Here is a 22187-nt window from a genome sequence, read left to right on the forward strand (position 1 = left end):
AAAAAGTCTGGGTTGATATATCTGTAAAATATCTGTTCCACAGGGACCATTTTTATAAGTAGTATAACTGCTTGTGCAGCCAGATAAGCCAGTAGGACAATAAAAGTACCTTATTTTGCAGATAAAAAAAAAAAACCCAACTGTTATTAATCTACATTTTCACATATTATCAAACAAGATTAAATATTTTTCAATACCAGATGTTTGAAATACATCTGTCATAGCATCGGACTCAGAAGACTCCTCTGCATGAAGATTCCTGTCAGGAGTCATTCAGAAACAGAAAAAATAATAATAAATAGCTCGTGGAAGAGTAATTTTCTGACTTCCTGTACTAGTGAATAACAGTTTGAAGATGTTCAGGTATAGATGGTGCTTATGGTTGAACGACACCAATACTTTTTTTTCTTTTGTCTTCTGACGTGCTCATTGTTAAAATACTTGTGTTGCTGTTGTCTTTTTTCTTTGCAGAATTTTGTTACTGCTTTCTGTATTTGTGTTTGCTGCAATTATTTGTTCAGTTCAAGACCCTGTTTTCCCAAGCTTAGCATCAGATTGTATTCCATCCCTCTTTACAGAAGGCTAAAGATTTATTCTCAAGATCTATTAAGAAGTTATTTATTTTGTTCATAAGTGGAATCTCATATCCCAACATTTTGCATACTGATAGTGAACGTATTTTTTGTCTTTACAAATTAATAGAATAAAATCGGAAAGCTTCGGTTTTTACTGGTGCAATATGCGTCAAAATTAAAGAGGATCTAAAACAGTCCGCGTGTTCAGCTGACGTCACCATTGTTTACTTTTACCTAAGCCACGCCCTCTGTTAGCAACTTGTGGCTAGCTCGCTACCGAGGACGGCAAAATCACCGAAGGATCTTCTTCTGACACCACCCGGAGTCAAAGACTGTCGACTCGTTCATAATTCGGTGAGTAGACATTAATTTAACCTTATATTGACGCCTGTTAACTGTATGTTTACTTTAACAGGACATTTCTTGTGATATTACTGGGTGGTGAAATGAGAAAAATGTTTCCCGTGAGCTAGCGTCAGGACTGTTGCTAGCTTTTGTTGTAGCTGCTCCTAACGTGAACGCCACCCTCTACATCGGTCAAAAACTGATAAATGAGTACAAATCCTTAAACTTAACACATATAAGAAACTAGATTGCCTGCACAGCTAGCATTTTAGAAGTATTAAAATATTGTTACGTTTCTTATGTAAGCTAATGGCTGATATCCTCAATAGAAACCTCATACTGCGGTTGTTTGTGTTAACGGACTGGCTTCATTTCATAAGCCGTTGAAACCTCTTATGTATAATACCATTAACGGGACATTATTAATGTTATATCAAGTAATGTTCATTCATAAGTTTAAGTACGTGGTTCGGTGTTGGTTACAGGAGGATCGGTCGGCCGTGCGCCGCCTTGTTAAGTCCACTCGGGACTAAATAAACTCACGTAACCGAATTGGACCGAACTTGCAAACTGAAGCTGAATTAAATACATTATTACGTGTTAAATCTTACATTTATTAACTGATTTGCAACAGTTACCTTCATGTTATTTATTTTCGAGCTGGGAGGCGCTGAACACGACAGCGATGCTGAGAAAGTCATTAGTTTTACCAAAACCTACAATACAACATGGACTAACAAGAAATGGTTTAGTACTTAATAAGTTTATGGTTTTAGCTCATGCAGGAAAAATTGGATTTAGCTTTCCTTTACTGAACTTAATGAATGTTTATGTGGTGTTTTATAATGAAAATATATAAGTTGTCTGTTTATCATGAGAGCAGCTTTAATTAAATAAAAATGCTTCATTCCAGTGGGGGGAATTATTAATTTTTCATATATCGGCATGTTTACACATAACATTAACTATGAGAAACTGTGCAGAATGCAATGCTTTCACCGTGTTGTATTTAGCTTTGAGGAAAAATCCACATTTCTAGAAAGTCGGCCTAATGGTTGGATAAAGCACAACTGAATAACATTTGTTTTATTGTATGCAGAATGCAGCTGATAAGGAATTGGCACAGAATTTCCCATGGCTCCTAAGACCAAATTCACCCTCCTACCCCTGCAAAAAATGTCTGCAGGAAACTCTGCCCTTTGTCTTCCAAACTAATCCTGATCCTGAGAGCTAAAGTAAACACAGGGGACCTCACCAACAGCTGCCTGTTTGTTGTAGATAGGTTTTAGTTTAAGGTTGCAAGAATTTATAACCATGAAAGTTATGTCTCGTCTATAAGTGACACACTCCAGCTAGACATAATTTGCAATTCAGTAGTCTTCCGTTAGTCATTTCTAAGTTTAGCTTTTTATTTTTTCAAAATGTTTTACTATTTTCTTCATTTGTTTCTGTCTAGCTACCTGTTCGCACCACTGAGGCCATACCTTTATCTCAGTATATACAGTCTAATCAGATGTGGCTTAACAGTTGACACTGACTCTCAGTCGTGCCTTTCAGATTGATTTGATTACCAGATTAATCTCAGTATATGACTTAAAAGCTTAACTTAAAGCTTTGCAGCCTGTTTTATTTCAAGCTTTCTGCGTAGTTTTCCATCTGCTTGTGCTGTTTGTTTGCCCATTTTATTTACTTTTGTTTATGCTGTGGAGCTTTTTACTCAAACACTCCCAGGTTGTATACATAAAAGCCTACTTGTGCATTGTACTACCTGCCACAGTCATTTATCTCACCACCTGGTTAATGGTAAATTGTTCCAGAAGGAAGATATGTTTGCACATAAACACAGACCCAGGGCCCCTGTGTTTACAGTAGCCATGGCAGCACTTGGTTATTCAACAAATAGACCTATCTTCCTCTCTCTCTAATCGAGGAGCATGTTTGTATTAGTGGGTAGGGCTATAACAGTGAAGTCCTCAACTTTTAGCGCTGTTGCTTTTAAATAAGAAATGATTGAATGCTGTTAAACCCTTTTAGAAGTATGAACATCTTATCACCTTGTGAAGTAATAGCCTTGTCGAAAGCAGCTGAGCAGCGGTACTCTGCATTTCCGTTCCCTGAAATCTGTTATAGTGCACTGCTTCATCCAGCTGCTTTTGTTTACAGTCATTTCTTCATTGCAGGTCAGTGAAGTCCAGATGCATGAGTCTCGGTCAGAACCAGCAGGCCACACCATTCAAGCAAGTCAGACAGAGAACAGAAATCATACTGAGAATGAGAGTCGACTGAAGAGTGGCCAGACTCCTCCTCCAGAGGTGCCCAGGGTCAGTCCTTTTCAGCTGTGTTTGTTCAACACATCGCAGTTAAATTCTTAAAGCACAAAAGTAATTTTCAAATATTTCATTATAGATCAAATGGTTAAGGTGTAATTATTTTTAGTTGCTGCAGAGGAGCATTTTGGCTTCTGTTATAGGATAATTTTTCTAAAAATGGCAATAACATAACTGTGTTAACACTGTATACTTGTCATATAAAGCAGTTTGTCTCCAGTGCAGCAGATGCAGCGGCTTTCTTTTCAATAAATTGTTTGCTACGTTTGAATTTCTGCACAGCAAGTATAGTAGGACTGGTACTACATGCTTTCTTCTCGGTATTCCTGCACATCACAGGTAGATGATGATATGGGACACAGTGCACACAGCTTACTCCTATAGGAGAATTTGAGCGACATGGTTTTATCTTTAACGTGTAAATGTTCTCCTGTTCCTTTCATTCTTCTTGTCTCTGTTTCTCATCACCACAATCCTTCATATTTATGCTGAAGGGGGAGCAGAGGGATTGGGGGGGTATGTGGTGTTGAGGTTTAGCAGGGGAGGGGAGAGCACAGCTCCTGCTGCGTGGAGGGATCAGTCAGTGTTATATTGTTAGTTTTGTTTACGCTCACTTCATGTGGGTTAGGGAGGCAGCGGTAGATTTTTATTGTTGCTGAGCGGGACTTATCTTTTTCAGTGCCCAGAGAAACCTTTCAATGGAGACTCTCAGGTTTGTCTGACACTTTCTTTGTGTTCTGGGTTAATATAGTTCTGGGCTGTTTTTAATTGCTGGCTTTTCTTTTTATGGTTATTAAATTAAACTCTGTGCTTACCTAAAATGTGAATGTGTCAGTGTTTGCAAAGTCTTTGTGGTTGTGTAATTTGATATTTTTAGATGTCGTTTCACTAAATCGTCTGGCTTTATCACCAAGTACATGTGTTTTTGTTCAAGCCACTCTTTCATAAGTCACTGCTACAACAACAACATATTAGTTAGTATTATTTCTGGTAAGGGAGGAGTGTTGTTTGTTCTTCCCTGCAAGTTTTCAGCATTTCTATGCGCTGTCAGTCATTTTTCACAAAAGTTCACAAGACCAGTCTTGCGGGAACAGATCTGTGTTTACACTCAGTTGCTCACTGGTATGACTTTCAACAATAACAACAACAGAAGATGTTTGGACTTGCTGGCTGCCATAGCAACAGGGATTAGGCAGAGGCTGTTGTTGTGTTGATGGTGTCCACAGAAAAATAGAGGGGCCAACTGGCTCTCTCTATGGGATAGACCCGTTTTCATTGCGTTGGTGGTCATTCAGCAGCACAGAGTTTCATAAGAAAGGACGAACTCAGAGGTAGTCGACTGTTATTGTTAGCCCAAAGCCTGTGTGAAATTCTGTGTTGGTTTGTTTACCCAACTCAAAACAGACTCTGCCTCGGAGAGAAATGTTTGTTTGTGGTTCAGACCTTAATTAAAATACGAATCTCAAGTTCTGTTTTCGTAAACAAGCCCTGTGTGCTTTTTATTCATTATTTATATCTCTGTGCCATTTTGATTTCTCTGTTTATGTTTACCGTAAACATCCCTTGAGCTGTGAGGCTGACAGTTGAGGGGGAAGGGTGTGGTTAATTGCTGCGCGTCTAGCAGAAGATGTTGTTGTTGTTGTTTTCGTGGCCCCAGTTGTTGTTGTTTTGATGGAGCTATAATTCCCTTAAGCCTTCTAGGGCTGTTTTTGTTTTTGTGCATCTGCTGTTTTTTTTCTTTTAAGCTGAAGTAGCTGTAGACTCAGCTCTGTTTACCAGACTGACAACCAAAGCAAAAAAGTAATGATTAATACTTTCAGTAGCCATGAATAATTTCTAAATAGGAGCTAGATATGCAGGAGCAACACCAGCTAAGACTAGCTGACAGAATTAGTTGATTGAAAATATAGAACCAGAACCAAATTGAGAAATTTATAATAGTTTAATAATTATTCAAGTATTTGTTTACAATCCCACAATTACTTTCATTTGTAGTTTTCCTCATATCTGAAGATTTAATGCATCTTTCTGTTTTACACAGAATAAAATTTAACATGTCTTATAGACTTATAAAATATGTATTTAGCTTTTATTTGTTTGTTTTAAGATTTTTCTCAAATAAAAACTTATTGATATAAAAATTAAAATATCCAATTCATTATTTATGAACTTGGTAAAGTTATGTTTTTGCTGTTATGATTTACTTCATAAACAAGTAAAGGTGAGTTGGGAAACCCAGTGTTTTGTCATAGAATAGTTGCAAAAAAGAGGAGTTAAAAAAAAAACCTCCCTATTTATTAAAAAATAACCTGTGACACATCTGGGCGGACAGTTTGCGGGTGGATATCAGTCATAGCAGATTGAAGAGCGCAGTTGTTAATTTTGAGCCCTATAAAGCAGACGTTTTGACGATTTGACACTTTGTGTATATGTGTCTTTGGCTTCATGCTGAGTTACTGTCTGTATGCTGTTCACTCCCTGAACTTGCATCACTACAGTCGCAGGGAACGTTGAGTGAAATTGTGTTGACATGCTTTGATAGGATATGACTCCTGCAGAGGCTCCTTGTACTTTTGGTCTTTGATTTACACTTTACCATTTAAAATTTTTTTTTTTATATGTTTACAACATAAAAAGGCCCATATATGACTAATTAATCTGCCTCCCTCCCCAGCATTACTGCATTGTAAATGCTTTTTCTTGCTTTTAAATCTGAAGGGTTGGACCAGCAGTAAATCTCACAAAACACTACAGTGAGAGACTGCACAATTTTCCTGTGAGTGTGTGTGTGTGTTTAGATTTCACAAATGGGCTTCTGTTCTGCAGCGAGAAACCCTTTGAGCTTGTTTATGTCTGTTTTTGTTGAACTTTGGATTTAATTATATTGGAGTAAAGTGACACCACTGCAAGTAATGCTGGTTGTATCCAACCACTCACAGTAAAAAACACATGTGTAAAGTGTTTCTTGTGCATGTGATCTGATGAAAGGTCCAGATAAATGCATGTAAATGCAGCATATAACCAAGAAAGCCTTAAAGTTGTTTTGCTGTGTTTGTTTTGTTTGTACAGCCTATTCACAGATACAGAAATGCAGTCCTGCTAGATCTGATGCTAAAAGAAAGTGTTCACACACAAGACAACCTACATACTGTGCATTGTATAATCCTTTCCTATTAAACTTTACCTCCAGGGTGTCTTGTCTCAGGCAGGTTTTTTTTTATTTTTATAAACTCTATTTCTGTTTATAGATTTGAACCATTTTCCTATGTTTAATCTTTTCTAAAGGTTCCAGTGTCATTGTCAATGATGACCCCACCAGCAGAGGCTCCAAAGCAGTTGCAGCAAACATCACAGCAGCCGGTCCTCACTCCTCAGCAGCTCCAAGCTCTGCTGCAGCAACAGAAGGCACTCATGTTACACCAGGTAATACATGTCAGGTGTTTGTCTTGTTCCACATCAAATATGATCTCTTTATTTGCTTAACTCCAATCTGATAAACATGTTTGCAGCAACAAATTCAAGAAGTCTTCAAGAATCAACAAGAGCAGCTGAATATGCAGTTGCTGCAACAGAAGAATGCTGGAATTGTTAGTCAAGAGGTAACTTGTTTTATTTTTATCTGCTCATGAATACTCGGTCTCTACAGAAATATATATTATGTAACAAGAAGAATCAATACCTGCATTATGGAGTCAGTAGCACGGAGGGAAATGTTTTGATAAGATCGGGTCAAAACCTCGTCTGCGCAGGTTTTGATTATTCAAAATAAAAACTGCAATAAATGCAGTAAAAAGTAAAGTTTTGTTTCCAGTCACAGTGTTTTCTCATGTTTGGATGACATTCTTATAACGTACCAGATTCAGGAATTTACCCAACTGATACAACTCTTGCAGCTGACAGCGCAGCAGATTGCCATCCAGCAGCAGCTCCTGCAGGTGCAGCAGCAACATCTCCTCAACCTACAGAGGCAAGGTCTGCTCTCTGTGCTTCCCACGAACCCCACTATAGCCCCAGGTATGCTGTGCCACAGACCACATCTGCAACTAAAACTGCATGTTGTATTTAGCTGCTCAGACAGAGAGCTGTTGGATACACTGCTGGAGGTTGGTCTTTGCTTAGACATTTACTAGCGCCACAGCGTACAAGTCTTTCCTTGTACATTTCTGATTGCTTTGGTTCCAAATATTGATCATAATTCTTCTTTTATTTATGAGATTATTAAGTTGTGTTGTAATGAAATCTAACATGTCCTGCAGAGAATTGACATGTTTGACAGATTATTGCTCAGCAGTATACGCTGCTGCTTTATTATAACAAAGTGCTGTAAAACCGTCGGACTTTGACAACTACTTCTACATGCTTCTTCTTAAATGGTAACAAACACATCTTGGATCTTTAAACTGGGACCTTGTTGAATATAAAATTTAACTGGAGGTGATTGACATTGTCAGAGACTAAGGCAATGAAAGGTTTTAGTCTAAATGCTGCACTCTGCTGATGATCAGCTTCTGAAGTTTGCTTTAACTGTAGAACATTTAGGAAATAAACTTTTTATCCACAAACTTTGCATAAACATACCAAACTTATTTTCCTATTTCTTGAAGATCATTATGCACTTAATTCCAAGTTGTCAAAATTGATCTTATTGTACCATTTCTTTTGTACCCTTGGACTTTGGGCTTCAAATCTGCATTTATTAAAACCATTTTAATGCATTCATTTTATTTTTCCTCCCTGTTTTTAATGGGGTTTTCCCTCTAAGCTTGAGGCACTTTGACCTTGTCTTTGTCTCCAGGATACACAGTTATAAAGCTCATAAAATTGTCTAATGGCAGATTTTTTTTTTTATCTGACTTTGTTTATCATTTACAAGACCAAATTTAATCTGGTCTTCCCCAGCTAATTTGACTGACAAAGCAAATTGGCTCGTGCAAATGAAGTAGTATCTCACTGTTTTGACCGTGTGTGTGTGTTTCTGTGTGTTTCTGTGTGTACTTTCAGGTTGTGAGAATGGCAGCATCCTCTCTGGTGGAGACAGCTGGGAAGCATCCGGTCAGCAGTCCACCATCAATGGTCCTCAAACTCTTCTGAAGAGGAAAGAAAGGTCAGATGTCCATCTGAATCTGTTTTAATTTAATATTCTTCAGATCCTTTATTTATTAACTGTTGCTGTTTGTTGTTTGTTTATTTGTTTTTCCAGTGGGTCCGTGGATGAAAACACACCGAATAGCCATCCTCTGTATGGAAATGGCATGTGTAAATGGCCTGGCTGTGAAACTGTTTTTGGAGACTTTCAGGCATTTATTAAGTGAGTAATGAGGTTCATCTGAAAATCCACAAATCTGTCAGTGCATCCAGCGATGTTGCTGAGGATCTAATCCTTCTGTTGTTCTTTGCAGACATTTGAACAGTGAACACACACTTGATGACAAGAGCACCGCGCAGTGTCGTGTCCAGATGCAGGTGGTTCAGCAGCTGGAACTCCAGGTGTGTTTTTCTTCCATCTTGTGCTTTTCAATGTTTTGTTGTTGTTCAAATTTCACAGTCAAAAGGACGCCGCATGTTAGATGTATTAAAAGCCAGTTTGTTAGACGAATATGGCATCACTCAGAGTGTTGAAGCAAGCCCTCTCACTGAAAATGCGTAAATGTTTGCAGTTTGGATGTTTCTTCACACCAGGCTAGAGAAGGGAAGTGTTGTCTTCAGATAATTACACTACTCAGGATGCCTGACAGTGTCATGTCACACATATAGTAAATTTACCACCCTGAATTTCTATTTTGATCTTCCGTCTAACAACAGCTGAAGAAAGATAAAGAGCGGCTGCAAGCTATGATGGCTCATCTGAAGTCCTCTGAACCCAAACCTGCAGCACAGCCTGTAAGTACCTGCCACAATAGTTTCCTTCACTCAAATGAATCATTGTTTTGCTCTCAGCTACTCTGACATTTTGCCGAATTTCTCTTTTTTTGTTCTGCTTTTTTTTCCACTGTTGTTCCCAGGTAAATCTGGTATCTAATTCCTTCTCCCAGGCAACATTGTCAAAAGGTCCTCCTCCAATGAGCCTTTCACAGACTGCCACAGCACCATCCACACCCCTCACACCACCCTCTGAGTGCCCCTCGGTCCTCACTCCTAATAGCATGTTTACTGGGACCCCCGTACGGAGACGATATAGCCGCTCTGTGAGCCAAGGTACCACCGACATCATGAATAACATCTACAACAAAAAAAATGTCTGCTAAGATAAACATTTATTTCAGAGAAACAAAGAAAACAGGTCAAAGTTTTTATAAAAACCTACTTGTATGATGATTGAAGCTTTTTTTTGTTCTTTTTAAGAGATGTAAATATTTCATTTGCTCTTTGTGAAATGCAGATGTTTTGTTTTTCCACAGACATAATTGACAATAAGGAGTTCTACTTGAGCACAGAAGTCAGACCTCCATTCACATACGCCTCTCTCATAAGACAGGTACTTTACATCTACTTTACTGTCATGATAGTGTTAAAAATACAACAAACATCCATTTAGAGTTTTTCTTTGTGTATCAACAGGAATCAGAGCAGTAAGTTCTTTGTTTTCTTACGCACGTTATCTCTTTCAGGCTATATTTGAATCACCTCGCAGTCAGCTGACATTAAATGAAATCTACAACTGGTTCACAAGAAACTTTGCTTATTTCAGACGTAATGCAGCAACTTGGAAGGTAAGAAGAAGATCAGAAACATGGGAAAAGCATCTTAACATGATCATACATCCAAGTTAACTACATGCAGTTGAAAGAAGCAGCATGTGAAACTATTGGTTTACTTGGTTTTCTACATTAATTTCACATCAAATGTTTTCTGATCCTCATCTAAGTCACAGCAGGAGACAAACACAGTCTGCTTTAATTAATACTGCACAATAAAACGACACGTTTCCGTGTTTTTATCTGACACAACACGCAAACATTTACTGTAACCTACGTCATAAGTTGATCTGTATGGATGTAAGATGTATTCTTTGTTGAACGTTGCAGAATGCCGTCAGACACAATCTGAGTCTGCATAAATGCTTTGTGCGTCTGGAGAATGTGAAGGGAGCTGTGTGGACCGTAGACGAGATAGAGTTTCACAGAAGGAGGCCTCAGAAGGCGGCTGGGAACGGGTATGCACACTTTGCACAGTAAAGCAGATCTCTTTGTGTTTAAAATGTTTCTGGAAGACAGATGCCTGACATCAAGTGGCTTGACCTTGTAGCTGTACCTCACAAGTATGCAGAATATTTACTGTAAACAAATGTCACGCTTTCATAGGCTGGGAGTTTGCAGTTACGATAAGGAACACAGGGCATGTTTGTGCCAAGGATTTCAGGACGAAAGGAGGACATGTAGACATCATTAACCTGTTCATTACCACCAGATGATGATATAAGTGTATTACTGGATCGACAGTGATCTGCTGGGAATGAAGAGGTTAAATAATAAACGACTAGCGATCAGATCAGTGCAGGTACTGGAAGGGTCGCTGGTAAATTTCTGCCAAATGGGAACATACAAAAACCGAACCTGTACATGACATACAACTTGTACACAACGTGTACACAAAGTAAGCTATTGCCCTTGAAAAACTGGGATCTGGGATTAAACTGGGAGGTTGGCTCAAACTGTTTGTGTATTTATCAGACAAATCCTTCTGACATTTTTAGAAAGCAGATTTGTTTTTTTAATGGAACCACAGATGTATGACTTCTGTCTGGTTGCACTTGTAGATGAACAAAGTTAAACTTGCTGTATTTGTCTTCTGACAGATACCTGTTGAAGAACTCTCAGAACCGCCAGAGTTTAGCCGGGTCTGCACTTCAGGTTAGACAAATGTACTTTCAAGCTTATTTTTTTCATGTTTTTGTTGTTGGGAGGCGAAGCTGAATGATTAGCTGTGTTTGACACAGCAGTAATGTTTTCATACTTACTAACTTGCTGACTTGTCTACCAACCCAGGGCGGCGATATGGACTGCAGCAGCTCTCTCTACAACCCAGCCTCTCTGGGCAGCATCCCACTGCACTCCTTGCCTCATGTTCTCCAGGAGCAGATGAACGGAGCTCTGGGTAATGGATCTGGATACCAAAGCGACAGCAGTGCAACTCAGTCCCCCCCACAAGCTTTGTAAGCCATCCTTACCTTCACCCCATCTTTCATTTATTTTACCGTGCTGGTACCTAATGTCATCCTCTTTTTCTTTTCTTCCTGTGCGTCTTTATCACCAGTATTAAAGAAGAGCAGGAGGACGAGGAGATCTGTGAAAACTATCCCTATGAATCTCCAGAGAGCACAGACGAGCAGGGCCACAGCCCAGAGCTGAACCAAGATGAAGACCATGGAAGCCCACAGAGGTCCAACCTTCATCTCGATCGCGTGCCTTCTCTCTGACGATGAGGTCCATGTTTTCTACCGCGAGGCCGACTCGCTCACAGCCTGTGTGACTTTGTATTCCAAAAAAAAAAGGCATCATCTACGTAACCAAACACTCTGTACTTGGATTTTTTTTTTCTTTTGATATTTTCCAGCATTACTTTTTTTGGTTTATTAATCAGCCTTTTTATTTGTTTTGTTTTGTACAGCTGAATGAGATCACTAAAACACATTTGTGAAACTGTTTGTGATTTTTCTTATTTTGTATCTCTAAAAGAAAAAGACCGTGACGAGCAGAGAAGCCAAAGGAAAGGGAACACTGATAGTTAGCACTTCACAATGAACGTTTCCACTCTCCATAGCAGTTTCGTGCTGTGCCGGGGCCACACTACCTGATTTTATTTTGAAGTAGTCATAATATATAATTAAAACTTTGTAGACAATTAAAGTAAAAATGTTGCTTAAAAAAATGATAATGTTCACTGCCAATGTGATCTGATATATTTGTATTTAAGGTATAATCAATAAGTTGATCGGAAGAACACAGCTTCTTTATACCTGTTGGTCTTTTTCACATCTTCCATGAACATTGCTGAGTTTTGCTCTACCTGAGCTTGTAAGAGTAGATATTATAGATCTATTGTTATTGTAAACCAATGCATCTCTATGAATATTAAATTCCTCATGATCTATGTGACATGATGTTTGCGTCTTTAATGTGGCTTTTATAGTTATTAATAGGTTGGCTTCATCGAGGCTGCAGTGGAAATTTTGTCCTGCTAACACTAATCTGTCAACAGGTGAGTCTGTCATGCAAACTAGAGACAAACAGCGACTGCTCAGGGCAGGAAACGTTCCACTTTAGTAACGTATTTGTCGCAGTTTAATGTGGTGCAGCTGCATGCTGGCTGCAGATGTTGTTTACAAAGAAATGCTGGTTGACCCCAGATAATATATGTCATTACTTGTCCAACTCACAAGTTTGATTAGTGGCTTAGTTAGAGGTGATCAAATAGTTCCTCCCACAGGATGTTGTTACAGATTTGTAGCTGTGCATCCTGATACATGTGGTGTTTGCTTGCAAAGAGGGTGTGCAAAGAAATGGAATATATTTGGGAGGGACTGCACATGTTGATACAAGATGAATTATTGTTGCAGAACTGATACAAATAGATCATTTAAAAGTATTTTTCATCATTTATTTAAAGGCAGAAGTTATTTGTGCTTGTGTGACATTAAGAGGAACTGCCAAAGCTTTTTTTTTTGTGCTGTTCTGCAGGCTTTCAGAGCGCCACAACTTAAAATGCTTTGTGTGTTTTGTTTCACTGCGCTGTATATTAACTTGAATTCCTCCATCAAATGATCGCCATCATAAAGAACTTAGGGGAACATGTGCATGATGTTAGTTTGTTAAAATTAATCTAAGTCCATTAAAGCTAAATCAACACTGCTATAAATATAAAAAAAAATTACCTGGAAGAGGAGAAAAATGATTAAGTTAAAATAGTAAATTAGATGTTGCGCATGCAGAGTACAAAGACTATTTAATGCCTTTTCATTTTTCAGAATCTAATTTGCGTAATTAGATCGAGATAAAAGCTTGCACATCAATAATCCACAGAAGTTTCTCATGCAAACCTTAAACTCTCATAAGATTCAAGTCGACACTTGGAATAAAAATGGAAGCAACATATGCAAATCACATAAAGCAACATTTTATTCTCAATGGAACAAAAAAAAAAAAGATATTTTTGGAAATCTGAAATTGGAAGGAATATTTTTTTATAAATTCAGCAACAGACTTTTAAAGACTGAAAAAGTAGTTATGGATAAAACCATATCATGACCAATCAGGTTAATTTCTAACAGGTCAGTAACATTGGGCACAAAATGAGCCTAGTGGAAAGTCCGAGTCACCAAAGAAGGTGGAATTAGGTTCAGCAATCTGGAAAAAAAAACATTCGCAATTATTTCTATTTTCCTCAGCATCCTTTTAACTTTTTAAAAAGTCAGCATGTCAATGGACACCTGGCCAACCCAGTTAAGACTTTTATCTATCAAGAAAATACAAGGCAAGCCAGTCATCAGGTTGCAACGACTAAGAGTTGTCAGATATAAAGCATATGAAAGTTTAACACTGTATCCAGCTCCAGCGATTCCCTGCATGATAACATCTGATGAGTTGAAGAAGGGCCGGCATTTTTCTTTCCACCATTCACACCTGCTTATTACCAGCTGTGATATTTAACACTAGCAGCAGGATACTTTTGTACACTAAAAAAGCCTTGAAACTGCCGACGTGATCATTAAAGTTACAGCTAAAAGTTGGCACTGATTCATGGCTACAAGTCAGAAAAATCTCACATGCTTTACTTTCATTCTGACACCATACAGAAATAAAAAAAAAGCATCTTTCTCATCTTTCTTCTGCTGCATTTTCATACAGAAAGAAAAACAGTTTTATGTTTAACAATATGAAATGTTATAATTTGTGGTTACAGTAAGGAAGCAACTATTAGAGTTTATTTTAAAATGCATTTCTGTCCCTTCATCTGGACTGGAGGGCGGGGGGAGGGGGGGGGGGGGGGGGGGGTACAGTATGTGGAACCATAATCACATTCACTTCCCAGGCCTGCTGTAAGTCAGTCCACAAAGACACAGACGGTTGGAGACATTTGGCAGGCTTTGGCTCTGGGAACATGAATACAAACAGATCCTGCTGTTCACCTCAAACTAAGTATAATCTGGTGCAAGTGAAGGGAACATGGATTCGACAAACGGAGCAGTGCCAGGTGCAGGAGGGAAAGTTATCAGATGCCACAGTGTAAGTATGCGCCGAAGACACTGAATCATTGTGAGGTTTATTTTCTAAAACTGTCATGCAAACAAAGGTCACCATAGCAACATTTCCTTTATCTGATAAATAGGTTTATTTATGTTTCATATGATTATTAAATCAGCTCGCCGACCTGTGATTTAATGTATTTCATTTTTTCTGTGTCCCTGTCACACTGTACATAAACACACTCCTGTATATGTGCATTAGAGTGGACAGCAGGAGGTGAAATACCGTTCTATTTTAGGCTGTGGTGACACCATGTGAAACGTGCAGCAGTGCTGCAGGAACTATATAAAGAGGGTTTTATCAACTGACGTGTTCAAGCAAACAGTTCTTGGATTTTTTTTATTTTTGCCTTTTCCTTTTCAGAAAGGAAAAGTCTGTTTTGTAGCAGAATAGAGGAGAATAAAATGAAAACAGTCACTGGCAGCATCTTTACAGCTGTTTCTGAATCACACACTAAATCAAGTTTCTGTGTGAATTATTTTCAGCTGTGAGACCAAGTCAGAAGACGGAGTTACCTGGACAGTGGTCAGCCCCGTTGTGTTCACCTACAGAGTTGTTCAATGCAAAAACCTACTGGATCCCAGGAATGACACACTCCTCTGGGGCCACATAGGAGATGAAGAACTGAAAGGCACCTTAAGTAACTCCAAACCAGTGAAGCGTTTTGTTGTCATCGATGAAACTGTACACGAGCTGTATGGCTCCCAGGTTTTCCAGTACTTCGAGGCCAGAGGAGTCGTGCACAGGATTCTCCCTCTGCCCACCACTGAGGAGAACAAGTGCATGGAGTTAGTGACAAAGATCCTGGAGGATGTTCATGTGTTTGGTCTTGACAGGCGCTCTGAGCCCATCATTGCCATCGGAGGTGGGGTCTGTCTGGATGTGGTCGGTCTTGCGGCATCTCTCTACCGCCGAAGGACTCCATACATTCGAGTGCCGACAACTTTACTGTCGTATGTTGATGCCAGTGTGGGGGCAAAAACAGGGGTCAACTTTGCTGGTGGGAAAAACAAGCTGGGCAGTTACGTCCCACCAGTGGCGACATTCTTGGATTGCTCCTTCTTCCACACTCTCCCCAAACGACAGATCTCTAATGGGTTGGCAGAAATGCTGAAGGTGCCTGTAAACGCATGATCATTGATCAAGAGAATGCTTTTCCCTTAACATCTTGCATGTGGTGGTTGCTCTAAATTTATCCTCATCCTTTGCCCGTGCTTCGTCTCTCCATGAAGTTTCCGTTTGGAAAGCAAGGAGCAGACATCCAAACTGACTGGAGGACTAAATAATCACCAGGGCTTGATCCCTGAAAAAAGAATCTTACCTCTACAAAAGAAAAGGACAAGGGGAGTTGGAAATCTGGCAAGAAGTTTCCGGCTCAGGTGGAGCTGTTTTTTCTAATTTAGTAAAAGCTATTACAAGTTGTAATGTCCCTCAACAACCATGCATGATAAGTAAAACTTCCACATCACTCCCCACTGTGGGGAAACACATGAATGCAATGTGAAGAAACTGATTGTCTGATAAAACTTTGGAAACGACTAAATTGTCTGTGGACAGTACAACAACCCCAATGCATGTACATGTTTGCCATTACATGACGCAGTTTTTACAATATTTGAAGTATTTTGTACTATTTGAGACCCACTAACTACTGATGTTTGAATGATTTTAGATGGCCCTGATGAAGCACCGAGGTCTGTTTCAGCTTCTGGAAGCCGATGGCCGAAAGTTGCTGAACACCAAGCTTCAATGTTGTGCAACAGGCAGGAGTAGTGAACAGGAAGACAGTGCATCGGCATCCATCCGCATCGCTATAGAAACCATGCTGGAGGAACTGGCTCCTAATCTTTGGGAGGATGACTTGGACCGCCTCGTGGATTTTGGTCACCTTATCAGCCCTGAGTTAGAAATGGTGAAAGAGTAGTTTCCATTGACATTTTCGATGGCCTTATGGTCAAAACACAATCTAATTAGCAAAAAAAAAAGGGGGGAAATAAAGCAATAAAACTAAAATCACAGGAGATTTCAGAAAACGAAGCTACAATTCTCATGTAACAAAGCGTGTCACAAAACAATAGTAAACAAAATGACTGTGAAGGAAAAATAACATTTCATGACAGAAAACAAAGAAGAACCCAACAAATCACCTGTTTTTATCTGCACAGAGAGTTCTACCAGCGCTGCTTCATGGAGAGGCGGTCAACATCGATATGTCCTTCATGACCTACGTGGCTCACCAAAAGGGGCTTCTGAGAACAGATGAGAAGGACCGCATCATCCAGTGCATGTTGGGTCTGGAGCTGCCTGTGTGGCACCAGGACTGCACCCTGGTCCTGGTGCAGAAATCTCTTAAGGAGCGTCTGAAACACTCGGCTGGCTCTCTGAGGATGCCTCTGCCCACAGGACTGGGCAAAGCAGGTAAGACAACACACTATCCAACCTATTTATCTGTCAATAAACATTTGATATCAGCTAATACGCAATAAACAAGATCGGTAGAAATGTGCTGAGTAACATGTTTCTGATCTTTGTAGAAATCTTCCATGACATGATTGAAGATAATGTCCTTTGCCAAGCTTACCAAAAATGGACAGATGAACTTTCTTCTTCTGGGAACAAATAAAGGAAAAATTACAGATGTGTGAATAATACACATCACAACTTATTTAACATTCTTAGCTGGTATATTTTCCTTTAATTAATAGTCTATAACACCAATATAATGGGGTATTATTGACAACTCCTCCTGCTGACATCCAGAGAATAGCATATTCAAAAGAAATATCCAGAAAGCCCAGATGTAAATGTAGTATTATAACAACTTCCTTGTCTCAGTGTTAATTCAGATCCGGCATTCTTCCTTGATGCATATTACTGGTTGTAATGTGTCCAATATGTTTAACATTTAAGGTACTATTTATGTGTAATATGTGTAGAGCAATGGTTCTCAAAAAAAGGGGTAGGGGTTGCAAGATCATTTCAGGGCATCACCAGATGTTTGGGAAAAAACATATATCGCCTAATTTGTCAAATAAATTTGGGCTTTTTTTTTTTGACCAGGACAGTCAAAATTAAAGCAGCAATGAAGAATTAAATCTATGCATTTATCACCTCGGTTTTTTTTAAAACTATTTCGACGTTTTTAACCCATAAACAGTAAAGTTACTGCAAATGCGATATAAAAAAATCCTAATTTGATTTTATCTCTTATCTCTACTAGAGAAGCTCATTTTGGGCATGTATGTGAGTGTGTGGAGACATAAATAAAGGTATAGCTATAAGGACTTATAAAAGATGTTCCTGGTAAACAAAACACAACCTCTAACGAAGTTCAAATAAATCTTTTAATATCTTTAAGGAGATAGCTTCAACATTAAGTACCAATGAGTTTGACTTCACTAATCTGAAAACAGCTGGTACATTAACTATTACTACATTCATCTTGTATAAACTGTGAGAACAACAGCAACAGTTGCAGAAGAACATTGTAAGGACCACAGGCATGAGAATTGGCAGGCAAGGTTGAAAACTTGGTTAACACGATTCTCCATTAGTGGTTTACCAATAGTGTGCTGTAACTACAGTAGTGGCTGCTTTACGTTGCCACAACAGTCATATTTCAGGGCTCACTTGTTCTAGCTTTGAGCTTTATTAAGGCTCAGTTCTGGGAGTGGTTGGCACCATCTGTAGTGAATAAAGGTTCACTTATCTGCTTTTTCATAGGTTTTCAGCTGCATAGCACGGGTCTAATCAGTAGTCAGAGTTCGTCCCATTAACTGTAACTCTGTGAGATGGAGGATGAAAGCTTGAGAAAGCAGTTTTTGTTCTACTTTTCTCAAATTTCTCCATATTTCAGTGAAACACATGCTTCATATTGCTTTTAACGGTGACGAGGACACACCATAAATAAGCAGTTCACACTGTAATGCTGGATATTCTTCTACAGCTTTAAGACTTCATTTTGGTACACATTTGGAAGTTATAACTGTGAACAATATTCACACTAAATCTAAGAAGGATACAAAATGCTCATTAAAACTTTGGGATGAGATTATTTGAAGTTCATTGCTACAACAGATGGAATTCCAAAGTGTTCAGTACTAAATAGATATATAGTGATAAAGCAAAACAAAATAAAACAAACAAAAACTAAATAAAACATGACTATAAGCCAGTGGCTACATTGGCCGATCAGGCTGCACACAGGTGCTATGATACTTTCTCTATAGTTAATGCCATCATGGAGGTAACTACATTAAAACAATGAACAACACTAAAAGCAGCTACACATTGTCTTGAATGCTAACAGGTAGATAGATACACTACCAGTCCAAAATTTGAACACATTTTACCATTAAATCCAAGTTTGTCCAAACTTTTAACTGGTACTGTGTATCTCAAGCTAGGGGGAGGGGAAAGAAAAATATAGATTTCTAAACAAAGCACTAAAAAAACCAAACAAACAGATACAACAGATCCACCAATTATCTTTAAAAAACTAGTTTCACTGCATCACTAAGCATATCCGTCCCTACTTTGGACTGATTTTTCGACAGCAGAGCAAAGCTAAAGCACCAAAACAGAAACACAATTATCACAGCTCAGACTGAGCCATATATTTTCTTGTACTGCCACAAAGTTGCAGCTAACAGATGATCATTTGTGGGAACTGAACAAAGTAATGCTACAAATTTAATCTAAGGCTTTAGTTCGCTGCTAGCTGTGGCAGTTAGCCTCAAAGCTCAGACCTAAATCTTTTAGGCTAATTGCTAAAGCTAGCATGCCACAATGCTTATAATGGTAAATGAGATGTTAGTTAACCAACCATAAAGTTAGTCTTTACAAGAAATGTTGACTATCTGGTAGAAGCCAAAGAAAAGGCATCAAAATTATGAAAAAGTCCTTTTTTAACTGTTTTTGACCTTTTTTTTTTTTTTTTTTTTTTTTTTAAATCACTTTAGGGCTCCCTGGATGAAATCCAAATCTGGAAATCTAATCTATTATATTTTGATAACAGTCTCATTTAATATTGAACATTTTGGGATTCCACTACAAAAAGAAGCAAAAAAAGAAAACCCAAACACTTTTCTTGTGTTGTTTTTTTTAAATTTTCAGAGATTTAAACTTTAACACTATCTCATGCAGACAAAGTTTGCTGAGAACAGCCGGATCTCAGCACCTCGTAAATCTATGAAGCACCAAACACCATTAATGTCAATAAAATACTGCATCATTCCTTGTACATCACAAGGATAACAACAGCAACTCTAAGGCACTTAAATGAAAAGGTAATTACTTTGACACCATTCCATACTACTCCAGAAAAACAATCACCATTTCAAGACATGATGTGGCTTTACAGGCACAACTTTAGCCGTTGCATATGTGACAACATTAAAGCTGTGCTCAATCCTGGGGTTTCAGGTTTAATGGCAGATAGTTATTAATAAGCATTTTACTCCAGATGCAAGCAAACTGCAAAAAATGTACGGTAACCTTGTACCCCAAAGAATCTACAGTTTTGTAAATTATTATGTGTGCATTTCACGAGCCAAATACAACATTTCAATTATGCTTCGATAAAATAAAAAGACAAAACAAAACCACATTTCAGTTTACAGAGGTCATTCCAGTGTTTTGACAATGTCATGCATTTCATACAAAATCCAGAAGCAGTCTCCTTATACTCCTCTGCATTGTAAATTTCACATAATGGAAACACGAACACCCTGAATGTGAAATGTTACTGAAGTGGTACAAAAATAATAATTTAGAGAAATGGGTGAACAGTCCAAAAGAAAAGAAATGAAAAGAAAAAAAAATGGTATTTTGTTTTTTACTGTGTTGAATAATTTGACCAGCTTTGTTTTTCTGATAAAAAAAAAAAAAATTGATTTACTTTTCTTACATTTGTATGTTAAAGTAAAAATTATTTATAGAATCATGTACCAACGACCAAAGCCATCAGTCTCTTCACGTAGCCTTTTTAAAAAAATGCATTTTGAGACTTTCTTTTATTTTTGACACATTTCAGTTATTTTGGGAGTCAGGAATGCATTTCGGATCAAGCCGATCCTTGTCATTAAAGGAGCGAAGTGAAACTTCACCTTCGCCTTGTGATTGGGTTGTTTTTCACCACAACACTGAATAAAATAAAACCTAAAATCATCCTTGCAAGTGACAACTTTGTGCATTTAATCATCTTGAGGGTGATGCAGATGTTCTTTTCTCATTATAAATTAAATTTAATGGGGAATGTGTACAAAAAGTCCTGTATGCATAGATACATAAATAAGTTTAAATCTACAAATGATTAATATTTGTCAAGCAAGGAAATTTCAACTGGAAGACTGAGAGATTCAGCTAACAGCCAAAACATGTGCATAGCAACACGACAACAATAGATACACGTCTTGATAAGGCATTGGCACATTCAAGTTTAATCTAAGACACAAAGAGTGTAAAGCACTAAAGTAATAAATATTTTTTTTCTTCTATTATTGCTAGTGATTTAAAAAGCAGTGTTCATCTCACCACAAAATATCTACACATCTGACCATGATTTATCATTTCCCAAGATTCTTTGGAATCAGTAGAAAAACACATAATCTAGTTTCTATCCAAAGATAAATGCATTTTTTTTTTTTAAATATAAAAAACTTCTATCTTTGTAAATCATTGTCATCAAAGTTTTGATTAAAGCAAGCACTTTAAAAATCAATCCTTGAAATCAAGGTTGAGGGCTCAAAAGACACAAACAATAGAAAAAAAAAGGGGGGGTGGCAGAGGTGTACAACACATGTAAACACAGGCGGGTAGAAAGAAAGACACACAGAAGAGAAGAAAAGTGAGTGTGTTCAACACCACGGTGCAGGATGGAGGAGGGTGAAGATGCAGGCAAAGGCGTCTTCCACCAGAGTGTGCTAACAGCCCTGATCATTCTCATCCATGCTGACACTGCTCTTGCGACTGCTGTCCTTTGAGGCGTCTGGGGAGACGGACGAGAGCAAAGGGTCCCCCCCCCTGACCGGTGATAAGGTGTCTTCCATGAGGATGTCGTTGAGTTTGGAGCCCGCTTTGCTGTGAACGCTGTAGTGGCCGTCGGGGAAGTTGGAGTGGCCTTCGTTTAGCTCCAGTACGCTGGGCTGCTCAGGAGTGCAGGCGGCGTGGTGTTGGTGGTGGTGATGGAGTGTGTACAGGTCTTGGTGACAGTCCTCCAGCGCCGGCTCCTGTTTGATGGTCCTCGCTCCCAGTTCAGCAGAGCAGAGTGCTGAAGATGTGATGGCAAGGCCGTGAGCTCGAGCCTGCATCTCTAATTCCTACAAGCCATGTACATAAAAACACACACATCAAAAAGTGAGGCGGTTTATTATTATAATGTCTGTCAATCATTCCCTCCTGGACTTCTGATCCAGAAGTTCCCCTTAAAAGTCCAGAAATGGACCACTTGGCCCTCACCCCCTCTTCTCTTATCTAATTGCTGCCCCTGATTACTCACTGTAATTACACACAGGCTTCATGTCCTACATAAACTCAAAATTGGATTAGCAACAGCTGCAGCTGTGAGGTTTTGGCTGCTGTTGGCAGTTATTAACAACAGCCACTGTTTCCACTGCAAATCTACCAAAACATCCAAACCAACCATGTCACATCACATTTAGTACATCTGCATCAGAAGATCTGAAAGGTCAGTTTGT

At 38.7% G+C, this 22187-nt stretch overlaps 3 protein-coding genes across 3 annotated transcripts in view; 2 read left to right on the top strand and 1 right to left on the bottom strand.

Annotated features, from left to right (window-relative positions):
- Positions 1-846: 846 nt before the first annotated feature.
- Positions 847-11743, top strand: LOC306754641 (forkhead box protein P1-like). Its single transcript, XM_079238667.1, has 17 exons — positions 847-929; positions 3101-3241; positions 3927-3959; positions 6533-6670; positions 6757-6846; positions 7141-7261; positions 8249-8351; positions 8448-8555; positions 8647-8734; positions 9050-9127; positions 9250-9442; positions 9646-9722; positions 9856-9957; positions 10273-10400; positions 11043-11097; positions 11233-11399; positions 11501-11743. Exons 2-17 carry the CDS (start codon positions 3116-3118, stop codon positions 11661-11663), a joined length of 1770 nt encoding a protein of 589 aa, XP_079094793.1. The 5' UTR covers positions 847-929; positions 3101-3115; the 3' UTR covers positions 11664-11743.
- Positions 11744-14344: 2601 nt separating this feature from the next.
- On the top strand, positions 14345-17113 carry LOC306754539 (2-epi-5-epi-valiolone synthase-like; the record flags this gene model as incomplete). The annotated part of the gene is made up of 5 exons (XM_079238557.1): positions 14345-14469; positions 14976-15606; positions 16163-16402; positions 16656-16908; positions 17025-17113. The coding sequence occupies 5 exons, from the start codon at positions 14345-14347 to the stop codon at positions 17111-17113; spliced, it is 1338 nt and encodes a 445-aa protein (XP_079094683.1).
- Positions 17114-17908: 795 nt separating this feature from the next.
- Positions 17909-22187, bottom strand: part of LOC306755507 (microphthalmia-associated transcription factor-like) — a 34172-nt gene continuing 29893 nt past the window's right edge. Inside the window, 1 exon segment of the mRNA XM_079239912.1 lies at positions 17909-21809. Within this exon segment, the coding sequence (XP_079096038.1) occupies positions 21414-21809 (396 nt within the window). The 3' untranslated portion in view covers positions 17909-21413.

This window comes from Telmatherina bonti (assembly GCF_933228915.1).
Source record: "Telmatherina bonti genome assembly, chromosome: 4".
NCBI lineage: Eukaryota > Metazoa > Chordata > Actinopteri > Atheriniformes > Telmatherinidae > Telmatherina > Telmatherina bonti.